We start from the raw sequence: 17,846 nt of genomic DNA on the forward strand, positions 1-17,846 counted from the left end.
AATAGAAAAGGAACAAATGTAAAAAAGTACTAAAAATGTTGTTTGCTTCATATCAAAGTCTTCCACTATGTTTACCTTTTTCACTAGGGATAAAATATGAGGTTATGATCTTTTTTTTCAATTCTAAGTCCTATATGAATAGGGATTAGGATATTTGTATAAGTGGACAAAAAGTTAACCTATTTTTTTAAAAACAGGATCATTTTTATTACACATTTTTAAGTAAGCTCTGTGCCCAACATAGGGTTTGAACTGATGACTCCAAGATCAAGAGTCACATGCTTCACCAATTGATCCAGCTAGAAACCCCACTAATCTACTCTTAAAATTGTGCTTCCCATTTTCTTTAACACAATTATTTAATACTACTTACCCTACATTTTCCTTTTGATCTTTGGGGGTTGTTTCCTTATGAAGAGGAGTAGTAATGAGAACTTTCTGCCCACAAATAGGGGTTGATGTAAATGAAGGATTTTCTATATTAATTTGTTCATTTCCAGGGCATGTGTTGAAAAACTAAAAAAGGAAGAGAGTTTAAAGACAATTTCTAGAACATTAGTTTCCCTACACAAATATTACACTGATAGGATTTTCAAAGATATTTTCAAATGTAAGATATTTCTCCATTCCTTTTAGAATAGAATTATCAATAATATTTCATCTACATTCCACTCCATGAAAATTAAGCTCCATGAGGGCAGGAATTTTTATTTTGTTCATCACTGCCTCCTCAGCTCTTTTAAGTGTTTAGCACATAATAGGCATTCAAGAAATAGTTGTTTAAAAAATATTCAAAAGTTACAAAACACCATACAACAATTTAAAAACAGTGTATTATTAAATAGGAATCTACAGAAACTGTTAAGTAAAACAGATTCATACAACAGTGTAACTGGAAAAATTTTATTATTTTATTAATAAGTGTCTTTATTAATCTTAAGTGTCCTTTTCCATGAGAATACTTTGAATTCAGAAAATAATAATCATGCTTTGCTGATAATACAGCTGTCTAGAAAATTTGCTTACCTAAAATACAGCTCTCAGAACTTTGGAGTAGCCAGAATTGGTATCAAGAATTCATTTTCCAAATGACACAATTTACTCACTGAATCTTAACTTACATACAACCATGAAATACTATTTTTGTAGCCAACAGAATAGAAGCAGTGGTAGGAAGAAGTGGAAATTACTTTAAGGCTACTTATAACTGAAATGAATTCTAGCTCTATCACTTCTGGCTCCTAATATTTACAATACTTAACCCTGAGATTAGCAGTCAAACCCTCTCAAAACTCTGCAATGATGCCCATGAGTTATGGGATAAAATTCAAGCTCTTTGGTATGGGATACTAGGTCTTTCTTATCATTACTCAAACTTCTCAGCTACTTTCCACCTTAGAATTTATACTTCAACAAAAATTGCTAGTGTTCAAAACTCCAAAAATAGAAAATTGCTGGTGTGCCCAACCCCATTTCACCTTCCTCAGGATGCTTTGTAACTCTAAGAGCTGGGGTGATGTTGGGAAATGCAACTCTTCAAACTGTAGTCCATGTCAATTGCATCCCCTGAAGCACAGGGGGTTTAATTTTCAGAGAACACAGTTTTTGTATACAGCCAGATCCTCCTAATTTTCCCAGCATCAAAATACACTTTCAGGGGCGCCTGGGTGGCGCAGTCGGTTAAGCGTCCGACTTCAGCCAGGTCACGATCTCGCGGTCCGTGAGTTCAAGCCCCGCGTCGGGCTCTGGGCTGATGGCTTGGAGCCTGGAGCCTGTTTCCAATTCTGTGTCTCCCTCTCTCTCTGCCCCTAGCCCATTCATGCTCTGTCTCTCTCTGTCCCAAAAATAAATAAACGTTGAAAAAAAAAATTAAAAAAAAAATACACTTTCAATAATATCTCAGCATCCTCCAAGTTTATTTGACCATTAAACTTCCTTCTTTTCCTGTAAAACTTTTTAGCCTCTATCAAGACACTTTCAGCAAACATCAGCTCCATCCTCTTACTAACTGACTGTGGACAAACTGCTTAACTTCTGAATTTCATTCCACCTCCCTTCTAAGGTTTTTTGCAAGAGGATTAACTGAGATGCTGTAAGAAAAGTGTTTAGCACACAGCCTCAAACACAGTATTCATTAAGAAAGATAGTATTATAAAATATGAGATACAGTTTGCCCTGTATCTCTTATAAATTGCTGCTGCCCAGGGACGTAACTACAGGAGAAAGCAGATAGTTCCTGACATGCCTAGAAAACCTTCAGACACATGAAATTCTTCCAGTGAGCAGTCATCTATGAATATACACTTGATACCTGTTGAACAGTTAATCAGGAAACAATCTCAGTCTCAGCTCTGCCATCAGGTAACTTTGGGCAAACCATTTTACCTTTCTGGGCCTATTTCCTGATGAATCCTATAAAGATGTGCGACTACTTACCTAAAACATCCCTTTTAGCTCTAAAAATTTTAAGATACTGTAAAGTAACTACTATACTTTATGAGATACATTCTGATCTACCAGAGCTCAGCACTCTCATGTATACATTTAAATACCTTATCCATTTTTATCAAAGCAACAAACTGCTAGTAAGATTAAACATCTAATGTAATCGAGCTCATCAACATTTGGAAACATAAACAAACACAACACTACTACCTGTGAAGGAGAAAATGGTAGTGTTTTCACCGGTGTGTGCTTTAGTGCTGTATTACCACCATCATTGAAGGAGCCATCGCTATGTTCGCTGCCTGGGGACTGACCCACTCGCATTCTTCTCTTCTTTCTGAGGATGGTTGGTGGAGTGCTAAACTTGGCCACATTTGGGGATGTTACAGGAACAGCCTCACTGTCTGTACTGTTACAACTGTTTTTTTTTCCCTTCAAGTACAAGACTGACATTAAACTGACATCCCACGGCTCCTTCATTGTGTTGAATTCGCATTAGTTTGACGGGGGTAGACTTGACAGGAGAAGCAGCAGCATCAGAAAGATCAAAACTGGTAACATCACTCCATGCTACAGGATCCTGCAATAAAATAAATCCTTAAGTTAATGTTATAAACTAGTTAAATCTGACATTGAACACAGAAAGATGACTTTCACAAAGTTATTCATTTCTATTAGGAGAAACAGGCTTTCCTTGTTCTTTTTTTTTTTTTTTTTTTAAAGACCATTTGAAAGAAACAGATTATGGTTTCACTACACTCCAGTTTGGAACATCCTAAAATAATATTTCATCCAATTCAGTAGCTGAGGAATACTGCCAAAGTATTTTAAATAAAAAGAATAAATTATTTTAAGTTACTACCAAAGAGTACAATTCTTCATAAAACTGTGCACTCTACTCTGTATCAGAAAAATACTATCAAATTCTATAAAGTCATTTGGAAATGTGTATAGAACATCTTCAAAATGGCCATACACTTTGATCCAGAAATTCAATCTAACCTAAGGAAATAATCATGATTTTATACAAAAATTTACATAAGATGCTCTGCAATTTTCAATACTAAAAAATTGGATACCACCTAAATGTTCAATAACAGTACACTGAGTAAATAAATTTTGTTACATTCATATGAAAGGATAAAATTGAAGTTTAAAAAACAGTTAAGAAAACAAAGACATGCTCATGATATAATGTCAAAAAAATCCACAAACATAATACGTAAGTGTACGTTTCAGTTTAAAAATATATGCATATATGTATGTTTTATATGTATAGAACACAGCCTGAAAGAAAATACTTGAAATTATTAACTCTGGGCTTATGAGGATTTTTCTTCTTTACAGTTTCCTCTAGTTTCCAACTCCAATATACTTGTACAACTTGTACAATAAAAAACAAATTGGTAACTTTTAAAAATTTTAGACAAACTATATACTTGAGATATAGATACAATTTTTTATGCCAAAAGCCACTGCAAAAAATCAAAACAAAATTAAGCATGACATATAAAGGAATGCTTAAAATAAAACTGGTCAGTGTCCCTTAAACTAAGTTTTTGAACATGAAACCATGTAGCTAAAATTGAGCTTTTTATAATCTCACAATTTCAAACTTACAGATTCAATAAGTTCTAGAGTCTCTGCAAATTCTGGGATGGTCTGTAGAGAGGACAGCACAGCATTTGCCTCTACGGCCAGGAACTTTGTGGGTGAATTCTGCTGAGCAGACAGAGTTTGATTTTCATCCATACTGTAAAACTCACTAGTGTGCTCCTCGAGGCTATTTAGAGTATTAGACATGCTATCATCCATGAGGAAACTACCAGACCAGCTAGAAAAGCTTCCAGGTTGCTAAAAGTACAAAAGAAATGTGAATATTATTTGTCATTCTCAACCTAAGCATAAATTTGGATTTTAAGTATGAGTTTTTTCTAGAATAACACACTTCACAACATTTCAGCTAAAAATATAGCAGCAAATATACTGTCTTTCCTCAAAATGGATGTAAACATTTTTTTCATTAAACCTCTTGACTCTATTTCTTTTCTCTATTTTTTTTTTAAATGTATAATGTCATGGTAAGATAAAATTAGCATGTGTATACAACATAAAGTTCAAACTCCCAGAATCTGTCCTCTCTCTACCTTTCACACTTCATCTCCCAACATTTCCACTCACAAGCCCTCCTTTTATGAAATATCAAATACCCAACTACAGTTGTTGCAATTCCCTCACGAGTCAGTCTTTTACCCTAGAGTGTCTTTGCACATACTTCTGCTCCCTTTATCTAGAATGCTCTCCAACACAGACCAAGGAAAACTTGTATTCTTCATTTAAGATACACCTCAAATACTGGAAAGTACTCCATCTGATCATCCACTTTTACCTGTTTCATTTACAATAATGTTCCAGTTCACCTACTTTGCTAGAATATAATCATTGTCTTTCAACACTGCACTCAAATAGAATTTCTTCTAGGAACCCTTCTCTGACTACTCAATCCTTAGATACCTCTCTTACGTGTTCCCATAAAACTTTGTGACTTATCACACTGTATCCTATTTCCTGTCTGTGTCCTCATTGCGGAGTAAATCTTTTGAAGTCAGAAACTGTGTCCTATTTATCGCTTTAAAGAGGTACCCTGGGCAATCTTTTGAGCTTAGTTTCCTAGTATCTCATAATAAAAAATGAAAAGAGACCTTGAAGAGTCATGGTTAAGAAACAATATGTAATTTGAAAGTTGTTAAGAGTAGATCCTAAGGGGCACCTGGTGGCTCAGTTGGTTAAGTGTCTGACTCTTGATTTTGGCTCAGGTCATGATCCCATGGTTCATGGGATCGAGGCCCGCATTGGGATTCTCTATCTCCCCCTCTCTCTGCCTCTCCCCTATTCATGCTGTCTCTCTCTCAAAATACATAAACAAACAAACAAACAAACAAACAGAGTGGATCCTAAGAGTTCTCATTACAAGAAAAAAATATTTTTCCCTTTTTCTTTTTCAATATAGTTTTGTACCTGTATCAGATGACAGACGTTAACTACACTTATTGTGGTAATCCTTTCACAATATACATCAAATCATTATGCTGCACATCTTAGACATACAGTGTTGTATGTCAATTATATCTTAACAAAACTAGGGGAAAAATATGTAAAATAATAGCTCTGTCCAACAGAACTCTCAGAGGTGATGACAATGTTTTTGCATCTGAAACTGCTCAATATGAGAGCCACTAGCCATATGAGGAATCAAATGTGACTAGTGCAACTGAGAAACTCAATTATTAAATTTTATTTAAAATTAAATGGGGCTAGTAGCTACCATATTTTAGAGAGTACATTGCCCTGTCCATAGGAAGTACTAAAAAAATGGTACCTATTACTTTAAAAAAAAATTACTAGACTGTGCTAGATATTCATAATAACAAAATGTTAAGTTTCAAGTTAAGTAAGGTGAAAAAAGTTTTCAACATTGTTACAAAGTAAGTTCCACCTGTTTTAAAATTTCTCCAAAATAAAAGAAATTAAAGCAATCTTATTTTATTAGCACAGCCAACTTCTGAGTTTATGGTCACTTTCTGGAGATAGCTTCCAAACCATAAGCATTTCAATTAAGTTTGGAGGTGGGAAAAAGATTCCAAAAGTGACTAGGCCCAGTGGAAAAACCACAGGGCTACCTTCAGACACACCTGAAAAATGAATTTCTAACAACAAACCACAAACTTCAGAGTTAATAATAAGGATTACCAAGAATACATAAAACATATCTAACAATGCTCCAACATAATGGATACCCAGTAAATGACAATAATTACTATCACATAATTTTTAATAATAAATACTTTTACATACATACTTTATGTGTATAGACTAATTCACTGGGTGCAACAACTTCCCTCTAGAATCTAGAATCTCCAACCAGATCTTTATAAGAGTGATATTTAAATAAACAAGTTCTAAAAAATTAATATCTTTCTTCATTTTAAATGCCATTTCTTTTAGCTAGTTATATCTTCCTGTTAAATTAAAAATGGGCGTGCCTGGGTGGCTTAGTTGGTTGAACATCCGACTTTTGATTTCAGCTCAGGTAATGATCTCACAGTCGTGGGATCAAGCCTGTGTCCAGCTCCACGCTGAGAGTGGAACTTGTTTGAGATTCTCTCTCCTCTCCCTTTGCCCCTTTCCCACCCACATGCTTTCTTTCTCTCTCTCTCAAATAAATAAAATAAAATAAAAATAATAATAATAGTAATAATGGTAGACTCAAAAAAAACCAAAAATGGTTTAAACATGATATAATTATCTAGAAACTCTTTTTTTTTTTTTTTTAATTTTTTTTTTCAACGTTTATTTATTTTTGGGACAGAGAGAGACAGAGCATGAATGGGCGAGGGGCAGAGAGAGAGGGAGACACAGAATCGGAAACAGGCTCCAGGCTCCGAGCCATCAGCCCAGAGCCTGACGCGGGGCTCGAACTCACAGACCGCGAGATCGTGACCTGGCTGAAGTCGGACGCTTAACCGACTGCGCCACCCAGGCGCCCCTAGAAACTCTCTTAAAAAACCAAAATTTTTGGACTCTCTTAAAAAAAACAAAATTAACTTTAAAATAAGTGCACTTTAGGTCTTCCTATTTGCCCATGGTTTTTGCAGTTTCAAAACAAAAACTATGCTTCCTATGGCATATATCTTGTCCATTAGTTAACAAATGTCATTTTTATTAATACTGTTTTAAATGGTATAAAGACATTACCAGTTGCCTCCTAACACTATTTCAAGATCTCAGGTAATTCTATTTAGCAATTTTGTATTAGTTCCTAGTCACCTTAAACGGACAGTCCCCTCATTAAGCCCCAAACCAAGAATAACCTTTTTCTAAATGTAAAAAGTCTCAGGATATTAAACTTTTAAAACTGTCATTTAAGTACAAATTTTTCTTTCTTTTAATCCATCAAGCATAGCCTAGTTTAGCTAGGATGATTACCATTTATCCTAATTTAATACTCCTAATTGTTCTCACCAACCAAATCCCAGACAAGAGTTTGCACATGTAGTAACCAAAACCCAACATCCATATAAAAATTTCTTTAAAGAACATAAAATTTAAATATTCCCTTTCCCTATATTTTTTAAGTTATTATTTTTTTTCCAAATTACCGAATTTGTATTCTTAATATAGTAAATAGGAAAAAATGTTCAAGGACAGAATAAAAGTAATTTTGAAGCACATAAATCTCTACATGTCTATTAAGTTCTTTATTTTTTAAACTTTTTTCTATTAAAGCCATCATTACAAGGAATGTCTAAAATAAAAGCAAAGACTAATCTAAACCACACATTTTACAAATATATAGACATATATTTTTATATATATACATATACACATATGTATAGATATATAATCATACCTTAAGTCTGCTTGACATTTATGACTCAAAAAGCATCTTAGTACAGAACACTGTAAAATACGTTCAAAGAGCTGTATATCAAAATCAGGCAACCTCAAAGTTGCAAATTAGAAAAACTATTTTTAGTCTGTATTAAAATCTGAAGTCATACTGAATAGGCTTTCTGTGTTAGTATATGAAAATCAATGCTGATGAAAACTACAAGAGCACAAAAAGACTTCTAACAAGGTCTAAACACTTAAGCTTATTTCTTACCGATGAAACTCGCTTTCTTCTAACTTCATTCTCAGCTGACATAAGAAGCAACTCAAGTTCCTTTATTTTTTTTTCCTTATCTGGATCTTCATCAATGAAGGGTGGCTAAAATAAGTAAAATAGAAAGACTATTTAAATAATGCCTTTATTATTATTATTGTTGTTGTTCTAATTTTTATTTTCTTTCATGCAACATAAAATCTATTTTCTCTAATAAAGCTTAATTCAAGTAAATCCCAAATGCTCAATATCACAATCCTTCTGGTATCTAAAGAGATGCTTTTTTTTTCCTTCCCCTCCCCCATGGTCTTCTGTTAAGTTTCGCAAGATCCACACATGAGTGAAAACATATGGTATCTTTCTCTGTGTGACTCATTTCACTTAGCATAACACTCTCCAGTTTCACCCACGTTGCTACAAAAGGCCATATTTCATTCTTTCTCATTGCCACGTAGTATTCCATTGTGTATATAAACCACAATTTCTTTATCCATTCATCAGTTGATGGACATTTAGGCTCTTTCCATAATTTGGCTATTGTTGAAAGTGCTGCTATAAACATTGGGGTACAAGTGCCCCTATGCATCAGCACTCCTCTATCCCTTGGGTAAATTCCTAGCAGTGCTATTGCTGGGTTATAGGGTAGGTCTATTTTTAATTTTTTGAGGAACCTCCACACTGTTTTCCAGAGTGGCTGCACCAGTTTGCCTTCCCACCAACAGTGCAAGAGGGTTCCCGTTTCTCCACATCCTCTCCAGCATTATAGTCTCTTGATTTGTTCATTTTAGCCACTCTTACTGGTATCTGAGTGTGGTTTTGATTTGTATTTCCCTGATGAGGAGTGACATTGAACATCTTTTCATGTGCCTATTGGCCATCTGGATGTCTTCTTTAGAGCAGTGTCTATTCATGTTTTCTGCCCATTTCTTCACTGGATTATTTGTTTTTCAGGTGTGGAGTTTGGGGAGTTCTTTACAGATTTTGGATACTGGCCATTTGTCTGATAGGGAGGGAGCCAAAACATAAGAGACTCTTAAAAACTGAGAACTGAGGGTTGATGGGGGTGGGAGGGAGGGGAGGGTGGGTGAGGGGTATTGAGGAGGGAATCTGTTGGGATAGGCACTGGATGTTGCATGGAAACCAATTTGACAATAAGTTTCATATTAAAAAATAATAAAATAAGAAATAAAAAATCAGAAATGCTAGCAAATATTTTCAATTTAACAGAAATGATTTGGGAAATTTATTATTTTATTTTAAGTAATCTCTACCCTGGGATCATGAGTCACATGCTTTACTGACTGAGTCAGCCAGGAGCTCCCAGAATTGGGAAATTTAAAAAAAAAAGGTCATTAAAAAACTTATATCATCTATATTCTACCCAGTTTATCAAAACATATATCCATGGGAATGCAAGCTGGTGCAGCCACTCTGGAAAACAGTATGGAGGTTCCTCAAAAAACTAAAAATAGAACTACCCTATGACCCAGCAATTGCACTACTAGGCACTTATCCAAAGGATACAGGTGTGCTGTTTCGAAGGGACACATGCAGCCCCAAATTTATAGCAGCACTATCAACAATGGCCAAAGTATGGAAAGAGCCCAAATGTCTATCGATGGATGAATGGATAAAGAAGATATGGTGTGTGTGTGTGTGTGTGTGTGTGTGTGTGTGTGTGTCTATATGGAGTATATGGAGTATTACTCGGCAATCAAAAAGAATGAAATCTTGCCATTTGCCACTACGTGGATGGAACTGGAGGGTATTATGCTAAGTGAAATTAGTCAGTTGGAGAAAGACAAAAATCATATGACTTCACTCATATGAGGACTTTAAGAGACGAAACAGATGAACATAAGGGAAGGGAAACAAAAATAATATAAAAACAGGGAGGGGGACAAAACAGAAGAGACTCATAAATATGGAGAACAAACAGGGTTGCTGGAGGGGTTGTGAAAGGGGGAATGGGCTAAATGGGTAAGGGGATTAAGGAATCTACTCCTGAAATCATTGTTGCACTATATGTTAACTAATTTGGATGTAAATTTAAAAAAAAAAAAAAATTGAAAAACAAAAGAAACAAACAAAAAATATGTCCATTCACAACCTAATGCTTTATGTTGGAAGAATGAAAGGAATACCTTACTGGTGCTGTCAACCACCTTACATTTGTACAGCTTATATTTTTCAAACTCACAAAAGTTTCTCCTTTACTGTAATAATACTCAAAGTAAATAGAACAGATAGTATTGTTTTCATCCTAATTTTATGGATGAGGAAATAGGCACTATTAGAACTTTAAAAACAAAAATTTTTTTTTTTTACATTTATTTATTTTTGAGAGACAGAGAGAGACAGAGCCCAAGTGGGGGAGGGGCAGAGAGAGGATGAGACACAGAATCCAAAGCAGGCTCCAGGCTCTGAGCTGTCAGCACAGAACCCGACATGGGGCTCGAACCCACAAACCGTGAGATCATGACCTGAGCCAAAGTTGGACACTTAACCAACTGAGCCACCCAGGCACCCCAGAACTTTCAAATATATGTTTGAAAGTGTGGTTTTTTTTTTTCCTTTCTTTTTTTTTTGTTACAAATAAAAAATTACCTGAATAAAGGCAGAAGAAGTCTGAACATGTTCTACGCAATTGCCTTCAGGTGACACATACTGATAGCCTGGGATCTAAAATGGAATTAAAACATTAGTATCATACATAGAATACCATATAAATTTTTAAAATCTGAGGCAGAGCATAAAAACTCTTGACAAATATCAACAATAGAAACTCATGAAGTATCTCTGTTAACTTTGAATATTCATTCATATAATAGTTTCTAACAGCTACATTTTTGTTCTTAGAATCTACTAACGAAAAGTCGTAACTCTTAGGAAAGCTGTATCTTTTCCTGGATGAAATATGAGAATTACTTGGCCTATATTTATCAGCCAATCAGTCCATCTATTATCTACACTACCCACCAAATTATTATTTTTTTTAATCTCCTCTTAGAAGGATTGCTCTATCTCCTGGAGAAAACAAAGTAATTGCGTTCTTTCTTATCTTTCAGAGGAAGGGGTTAGTCCATACAAAGCACTCACAAGAACAGACATTAAAGCAGGTTTTTCAATATTCTTATCTCCTACTCCTACTCCCCATGCCAATCTCTGTGTGAAAGATATGAAGCTTCTTCTACTACTTGTCTCAGAGAACGTCATAATCACTCATGTGCTTTTTAATACTCTGACAACAGACTAAGAATTATTTTCTTTCTTTTCTAAAGCATCTGTAATAAGAATTTCGAAGTTTCATGCAAATTTAGTGTGCAATGGTGGAATGAAATATAAGAGAAGGTATTTTTAAAAACCTAAATATGTAATGAATATAAACATAAAATTGTTCATCTTCTATAATGGCCTACCTAAATCACTATCTGCTGCAAAATCACAAAAATAACTTCTAACAAAGAATTTAATTTTCACAATACTTGGTTTGTATCAGTTATCATTAAACTTCCAATGAATTAGAAACTTATCTTTCTCAAACTTTTCATTTAATCTGTAACAGCATTTCAAACCAATCCATTTTTTTCTTTCAAATCCAAATTAGAATCATCTTTTTAGTAGTTTGAGTTGAATTATGAATACATAATTCTTCCAAGAATTATTAAAAGTACAATAAGCCATTCTTAAAGCATAAGAAATACTCTTATTTTCTAATATATTTTGATGGAGACTGTTAAATACTCTCCTGGCCCCAGATAATTTTTAAAACTGTTTCTATGAGTTAAAGCAATAAATGTAAATGATAACCTTTCTAAGAGCAGAATGTTTCAGTTTATGCTGCTGAAATCTAGGACTCTAAAGAAAAATGTAAAGAAACAAACAATAAAAACCTTAAGGTACTGTGAATATCAGCAGATAACTGTACTGTCTTCATATGTTTTCCTATTTGTAAATTAAGATGTCATACTTTTTTTAATTAATTCTTTTAAAATTATGTGCAAAAGCATGCACATTTAATGAAGTACATTCAAATGAAATCTGTGCATACTAAGCAGACTTTTAACACCAAAATTTTATCTTTTGGTAGACACTATTAAGTCCTGATTTAATCTTTACCTTTTATATGACGAAAACCAAGAATTGTTCAACATAAAAAATTGTATGACAGACAGGCACAGAAATGTAAAACAAACCTTATGAAAACTTCTAAACTAATGTCTTGCAGATAAGAAAATGCACTGTAAAGAAAATAGAGCTTGCCCTATTATGAACTTGGGCAATCTCTACTCTAATAAACCTGTCTAAACAAAGAATGACATCACTTAGTTGACTGGTTACCAGGGAGAAAGGCAAAGTTGAGTGTCATCAAAGAACCAATTAATTATTTACCACACCTCCCAAAATGATGAATGAATTTTGACTATTTTCTTCTTAAGATCATTTTATACACACTTATCTCTTAGAGATAAGTAATACTACAATTACATAAAATATTTTTAAAAAGGAAACTGCAATGGATGTTAAAGCACAGATGACTATAAGCACTGAATCATAAATGAAGATTCAAAGAATGATAGCATTAGTAAGTGTACATACTAAGGTTCTTAATTAGATAATATAAAAATTACATATAAAAGGAAACATTTTAATGCGTTTGTTTCCAAAATATTTATCAATCAAACAAGTAGGATAAACCACCACTAATGGTTTAACAGCTAGATAAGGCAATTTTTTTTCAGTCTGGAAATTTAAATATCTATTCCCCTTAATATATGTTGTATTTGTTTTATTAAGAAACCAAATATCCTCCCATATAGCAACTAAAGAAATTTTTTTAAATAATAAAGGTATGAAAAATATGTGCCTGAACAGGTATGTAAAACTGATTCTGGGTTTGCAAATGGTCCATAGTCGCACAAGGTTTGTGTTGAAGTTTGGATGAAGATCGTTCTGATTTTATTCCATCTTGTAAGTAGCCCTCCTGTTCCACTTTTCTTCGCATGGTAGAATTCCAATGATTTTTGATAGAATTATCAGTCCTAAGAAATGAAAGTGTATAATTTAAAAAGAAAAAAAGGATTCCACAAATTTTAACACTGTATAAAATGTAAGTGCTTAAAAAAAATTTTTACAAACAATGAAACTAGATACATTTTTTCATGTTTACTTATTTATTTTGAGAGAGAGAGAGAGAGAGAGAGAGAGAGAGAGAGAGAGAGGGAGAGGTGCAGCTGTAGAGGGAGAAAGAGAATCCCAAGACTCTCCACAGGGCTCGATCCCATATACCATGACCTGAGCTGAAATCAAGAGTCGGATGCTCAACTGGCTGAGCCACCCAGGAGCCCCAATACTTTTTTAATTCAAAAGATAAACTGTCCATCTATAGATCAGGCACAGTTCTAAATAGTGGAGATATAGCAGTGAATAAGAAAGTCCCTGCTTTTGGGAATGCAAGCTGGTGCAGCCACTCTGGAAAACAGTATGGAGCTTCCTCAAAAAACTAAAAATAGAACTACCCTATGACACAGCAATTGCACTACTAGGTATTTATCCAAGGGATACAGGTGTGCTGTTTTGAAGGGACACATGCACCCCCATGTTTATAGCAGCACTAGGCAACAATAGCCGAAGTATGGAAAGAGCCCAAATGTCCATCAGTGGATGAATGGATAAAGAAGATGTGGTATATATATACAATGAAGTATTGCTTGGCAGTCAAAAAACAATGAAATCTTGCCATGTGCAACTAGAATGGATGGAACTGGAGGGTATTATGCTAAGTGAAATTAGTCAGTTAGAGAAAGACAAATATCATATGACTTCACTCATATGAGGACTTTAAGAGACAAAACAGATGAACGTAAAGGGAAGGGTAACAAAAATAATATAAAACAGGGAGGGGGACAAAACGTAAGAGACTTTTAAATATGGAGAACAAACAGAGGGTTACTGGAGGGGTTGTGGGAGGGGGGATGAGCTAAATGGGGAAGGGGCATTAAGGAATCTACTCCTGAAATCATTGTTGCCCTATATGCTAACTAATTTGGATGTAAATTTAAAAAAAACTAAAAAAAAAAAAAAAAAAAAAAGTGGCTAAGCAAACAATGGACATGCATGCAAAACTAGGAAATAACACACTGAAATCATTTTAAAAAGTTAGAAATGAGAACAAAATGAATGAAGAAAATATTCACTCTGCCCATGCATCTGCCCAGGTCAGAAATTTTTCTTATCCTGTCAAACTGCTTTGTTTCCAACGGTACAGTTGTAATCTAAGTTGATGAGCTAAAACACAGTTTAGTGATTTGATCTTCCCCTTGATCCAAAAGAGGTATCTTGCAAGTGGGAATCTGCCATCAGCTATCTTTCTAGACTGCTCCTTTGTATTGCTGACAACCTCATCCCAACTTGTTATTGTTGTTCCTATTGAAGCAACAAAATTTTTCTTTTCTAATACTCCTGATAAGAACTCAGGAAATTGTTTTGAACTCTTTCCCATTTTGGCAGCTCTGATATTTTATGACATTTTTTTCCACCCCTGTTCCCTAAACCTTTGACCACTCCTCCCTCTTGCTTTTTTTTTTTTTTTTTTTTTTTTAATAATCCCTTTCTGATTTCTTTTCTGTTTTTCTCCTCCAGTGATCATCTCCACACTGTTTTTCTCTCTGTATTCTGTCCCGGGCACTTCATCCAATTTTTACATTTTCTAATCATCCCTATATGGAAGATGGACAATAATATCTATTTATTCCTATATTCCTGACCCTTCCTCAAGCTTTGCACTCATATTTCCAACGCCCCACTGAACATGATCAGTGGGAGATGCTACCCTATACTAACATATAATGTATCTGAACAAAAATTTACTCCAGTGAGTTCTCCTTTCCTTCCCTGTACCTGTTAATATATAATCAATCTTTCTCTCATCAAGGATTGAAGCTTTGAAGCTATCTTTTTCTTTTTAATTTCCTTCTACTTCTCTCCCCTAACCTCCAAATCCACTAGTAATCAAGGCATGCTAATAATTCATTCAAAATTGCTTCTCACATCTGGCACTTTCATTACATTCATACCATTACCAGAGTCCATGTCCTTATTACTTCACACCTGGATTCAGATTAAGATGTAGGGATCATGTAGTAAGCAACTGATAGGTGCCAGATACTGCTAGCTGCTTTCATAAACATTGAATCCTTCCTTAAATTCTCTCTCTTCCAGACTATCCTCTACCCAACTTTCAGATTAATATTCATAAAATGTTAACTTAGTCATCTTTTCTTTCTCCTGGCAATAGCCCTGCAGTGGCTCATTCAAGGGCAAACAACTATGTTTCTTCACTTCTTTTTAACATTAACTCTACTCCACTGAAGTTACATCTTTGTTAAATGCTGTATATACTGTGGTATATTGAAAAAGAGGCCATAGACTTTCTCCATCCTAACATGAATACTGCTTTGCAAAGTGAATTTGTAATTCCTTCAGTCAAAATGTGTCATCTATTTCTCCAGTTTGTCTTGTGACTAGACTTGACCAATGGGACAACAGCAAACATGACTCAAGCAGAGACTTGAAAAGTGGTTTTGCATTAGGGCTTGTCCACTCTTGTTGCAGTGGGAACCTTGAGCTCACCATGTTAAATGAGACTGAGCTAGCATGATGGGAGGAAAACTTTGGCTGACAGTGTAAAATCAATGGACATGGGAATGAGGCCATCCTGAATTACAGCCATCAGACAACTCACTAGCTGCCCATGTATGCACGAAAAACTCTGTGGAAATCAGCAGTCAGCCTGGACTAGAACAATCACCTGCCATCCAAAGAATCATGAACTAAATAAATTAGTTGTTTTAAACCACTTAAAAAAAAAAAAAAAAAAAGAAAGAAAGTCCCTGCTTTCATGGGGCTTATATTCTCATTGAAAGCGTGGCAGCATGGAAGGAGGGAAGAATAGAAAAACAAAAAAAATAAGAAGGAAACCATCAATGCAAACTATATTCAGCTATATATAAAAAGATCAGGGGTGCCTGGGTGGCTCAGCTAGTTAAGTGTCAAACTTCAGCTCAGATCATGATCTCACAGTTTGTGAATTCAAGTACCACATCAGGCTCACGGCAGTCAGCACAAAGCCTGCTTTGGATCCTCTGTCCCAGCCCTACCCACCCCTGCTCACGCACTCTCTCAAAAATGAATAAACATTTAACAAAAAAAGATCATATACCACGATCAGGTGGGATTTATTCTAAAGATGCAAAGATGATTCAATATCTGCAAAACCAATCAACACCACAGTAATGAAATAAAGGATAAAAACCATGTGATTATCTTAATGCATGCAGAAAAAGTATTTGATAAAATTCAACATCCATTTATGATAAAAACTCTCAACAAAGTAGGTACAGAGGAAACATACCTCACCATAATAAAGGCCCTATATGACAAATCCACAACTAACATCATAGTCAATAGTAAAAAAAGGAAAGCTCTTCCTCTAAGACAAGGATGCTCGCTCTTGTCACTTTTATTCAACGTAGTTTTGGAAGCCCTAGCCATAGCAAGAAAAAGAAATAAAAGGCATCCAAATTTGAAAAAAACTAAAACTGTCACCATTTCAGATGGATGACTGTATACAGAAAACCCTAAAGAGTCAACCAAAAAAAACAAACAAAAAACATTAGTACTAATAAGTGAATTCAGTAGAATTACAATATACTAAATTAGTATATAGAAATCTGTTGTTTCTAGGGGCGCCTGGGTGGCTCAGTCGGTTGAGTGTCCGACTTCGGCTCAGGTCATGATCTCGCAGTCCGTGAGTTCGAGCCCCACGTTGGGCTCTGTGCTGACTGCTCAGAGCCTGGAGCCTGTTTCAGATTCTGTATCTCCCTCTCTCTCTGACCCTCCCCCGTTCATGCTCTGTCTCTCTCTGTCTCAAAAATAAATAAACGTTAAAAAAAAAAATTAAAAAAAAAAAAAGAAATCTGTTGTTTCTAATACAGTAATAACAAACTATCAAAAAGAAATTAAGAAAATAATACCATTCACAACTACATCAAACAGAATACTTAGGAATAAATTTTACCAAGTAGGTGAAAGACCTGTACTCTGAAAACTGTAAGACACTGATAAAAGAAACCAAAAATGGCACAGATAAATGGAAAGATATACTATGCTCATGGACTGGAAGGATCGTTAAAATGCACATACTACAAAAAGCAATCCATAGATTCAATGCAATCCCTACCAAAATACCAATGGCATTTTTCATAGAGCTGGAACAAATAATCCTAAAACATGTATAGAGCCACAAAACACCCCAATAGCCAAAGCAATCTTGAGAGAGAACAAAGCTAGAAGTATCATTCTCCCTGGTTTCAAACTATACTACAAAGTGACAGTAATCAAAACAGTATGGTAATGACAAAAAACAGAAACACAGACCAAAGGAACCAAATAGTCCAGAAATAAACCCACAGTCAATTAATTTTCAACAAATGAGGCAAGAACATCCAAATGGGAAAAAGACAGTCTTATCAATAAATCGTGCTGGGAAAACTGGACAAGTACATGGAAAAGAATGAAAATGGACCACTTTCTTACACCATATACAAAAATAAACTCAAAATAGATCAAAGACCTAAATGTAAGATCAGAAACCATAAAACTATTCAAAGGAAACAGGCTGTTAGCCCTTGGACATTGGCCTAAGCAGTATTTTTTTGTCTCCTCAGGCAAGGAC

At 34.8% G+C, this 17,846-nt stretch overlaps 1 protein-coding gene across 1 annotated transcript in view; it reads right to left on the reverse strand.

The window, feature by feature from the left end:
- Positions 1-17,846, reverse strand: part of MYBL1 (MYB proto-oncogene like 1) — a 44,973-nt gene that overhangs the window by 9,164 nt on the left and 17,963 nt on the right. Inside the window, 7 exon segments of the mRNA XM_043602211.1 lie at positions 374-516; positions 2,656-2,877; positions 2,879-3,025; positions 4,066-4,299; positions 8,111-8,215; positions 10,718-10,792; positions 12,978-13,152. Of these exon segments, the coding sequence (XP_043458146.1) occupies positions 374-516; positions 2,656-2,877; positions 2,879-3,025; positions 4,066-4,299; positions 8,111-8,215; positions 10,718-10,792; positions 12,978-13,152 (1,101 nt within the window).

The sequence above is a fragment of the Prionailurus bengalensis genome, chromosome F2, assembly GCF_016509475.1.
Source record: "Prionailurus bengalensis isolate Pbe53 chromosome F2, Fcat_Pben_1.1_paternal_pri, whole genome shotgun sequence".
Classification (NCBI taxonomy): Eukaryota; Metazoa; Chordata; class Mammalia; order Carnivora; family Felidae; genus Prionailurus; species Prionailurus bengalensis.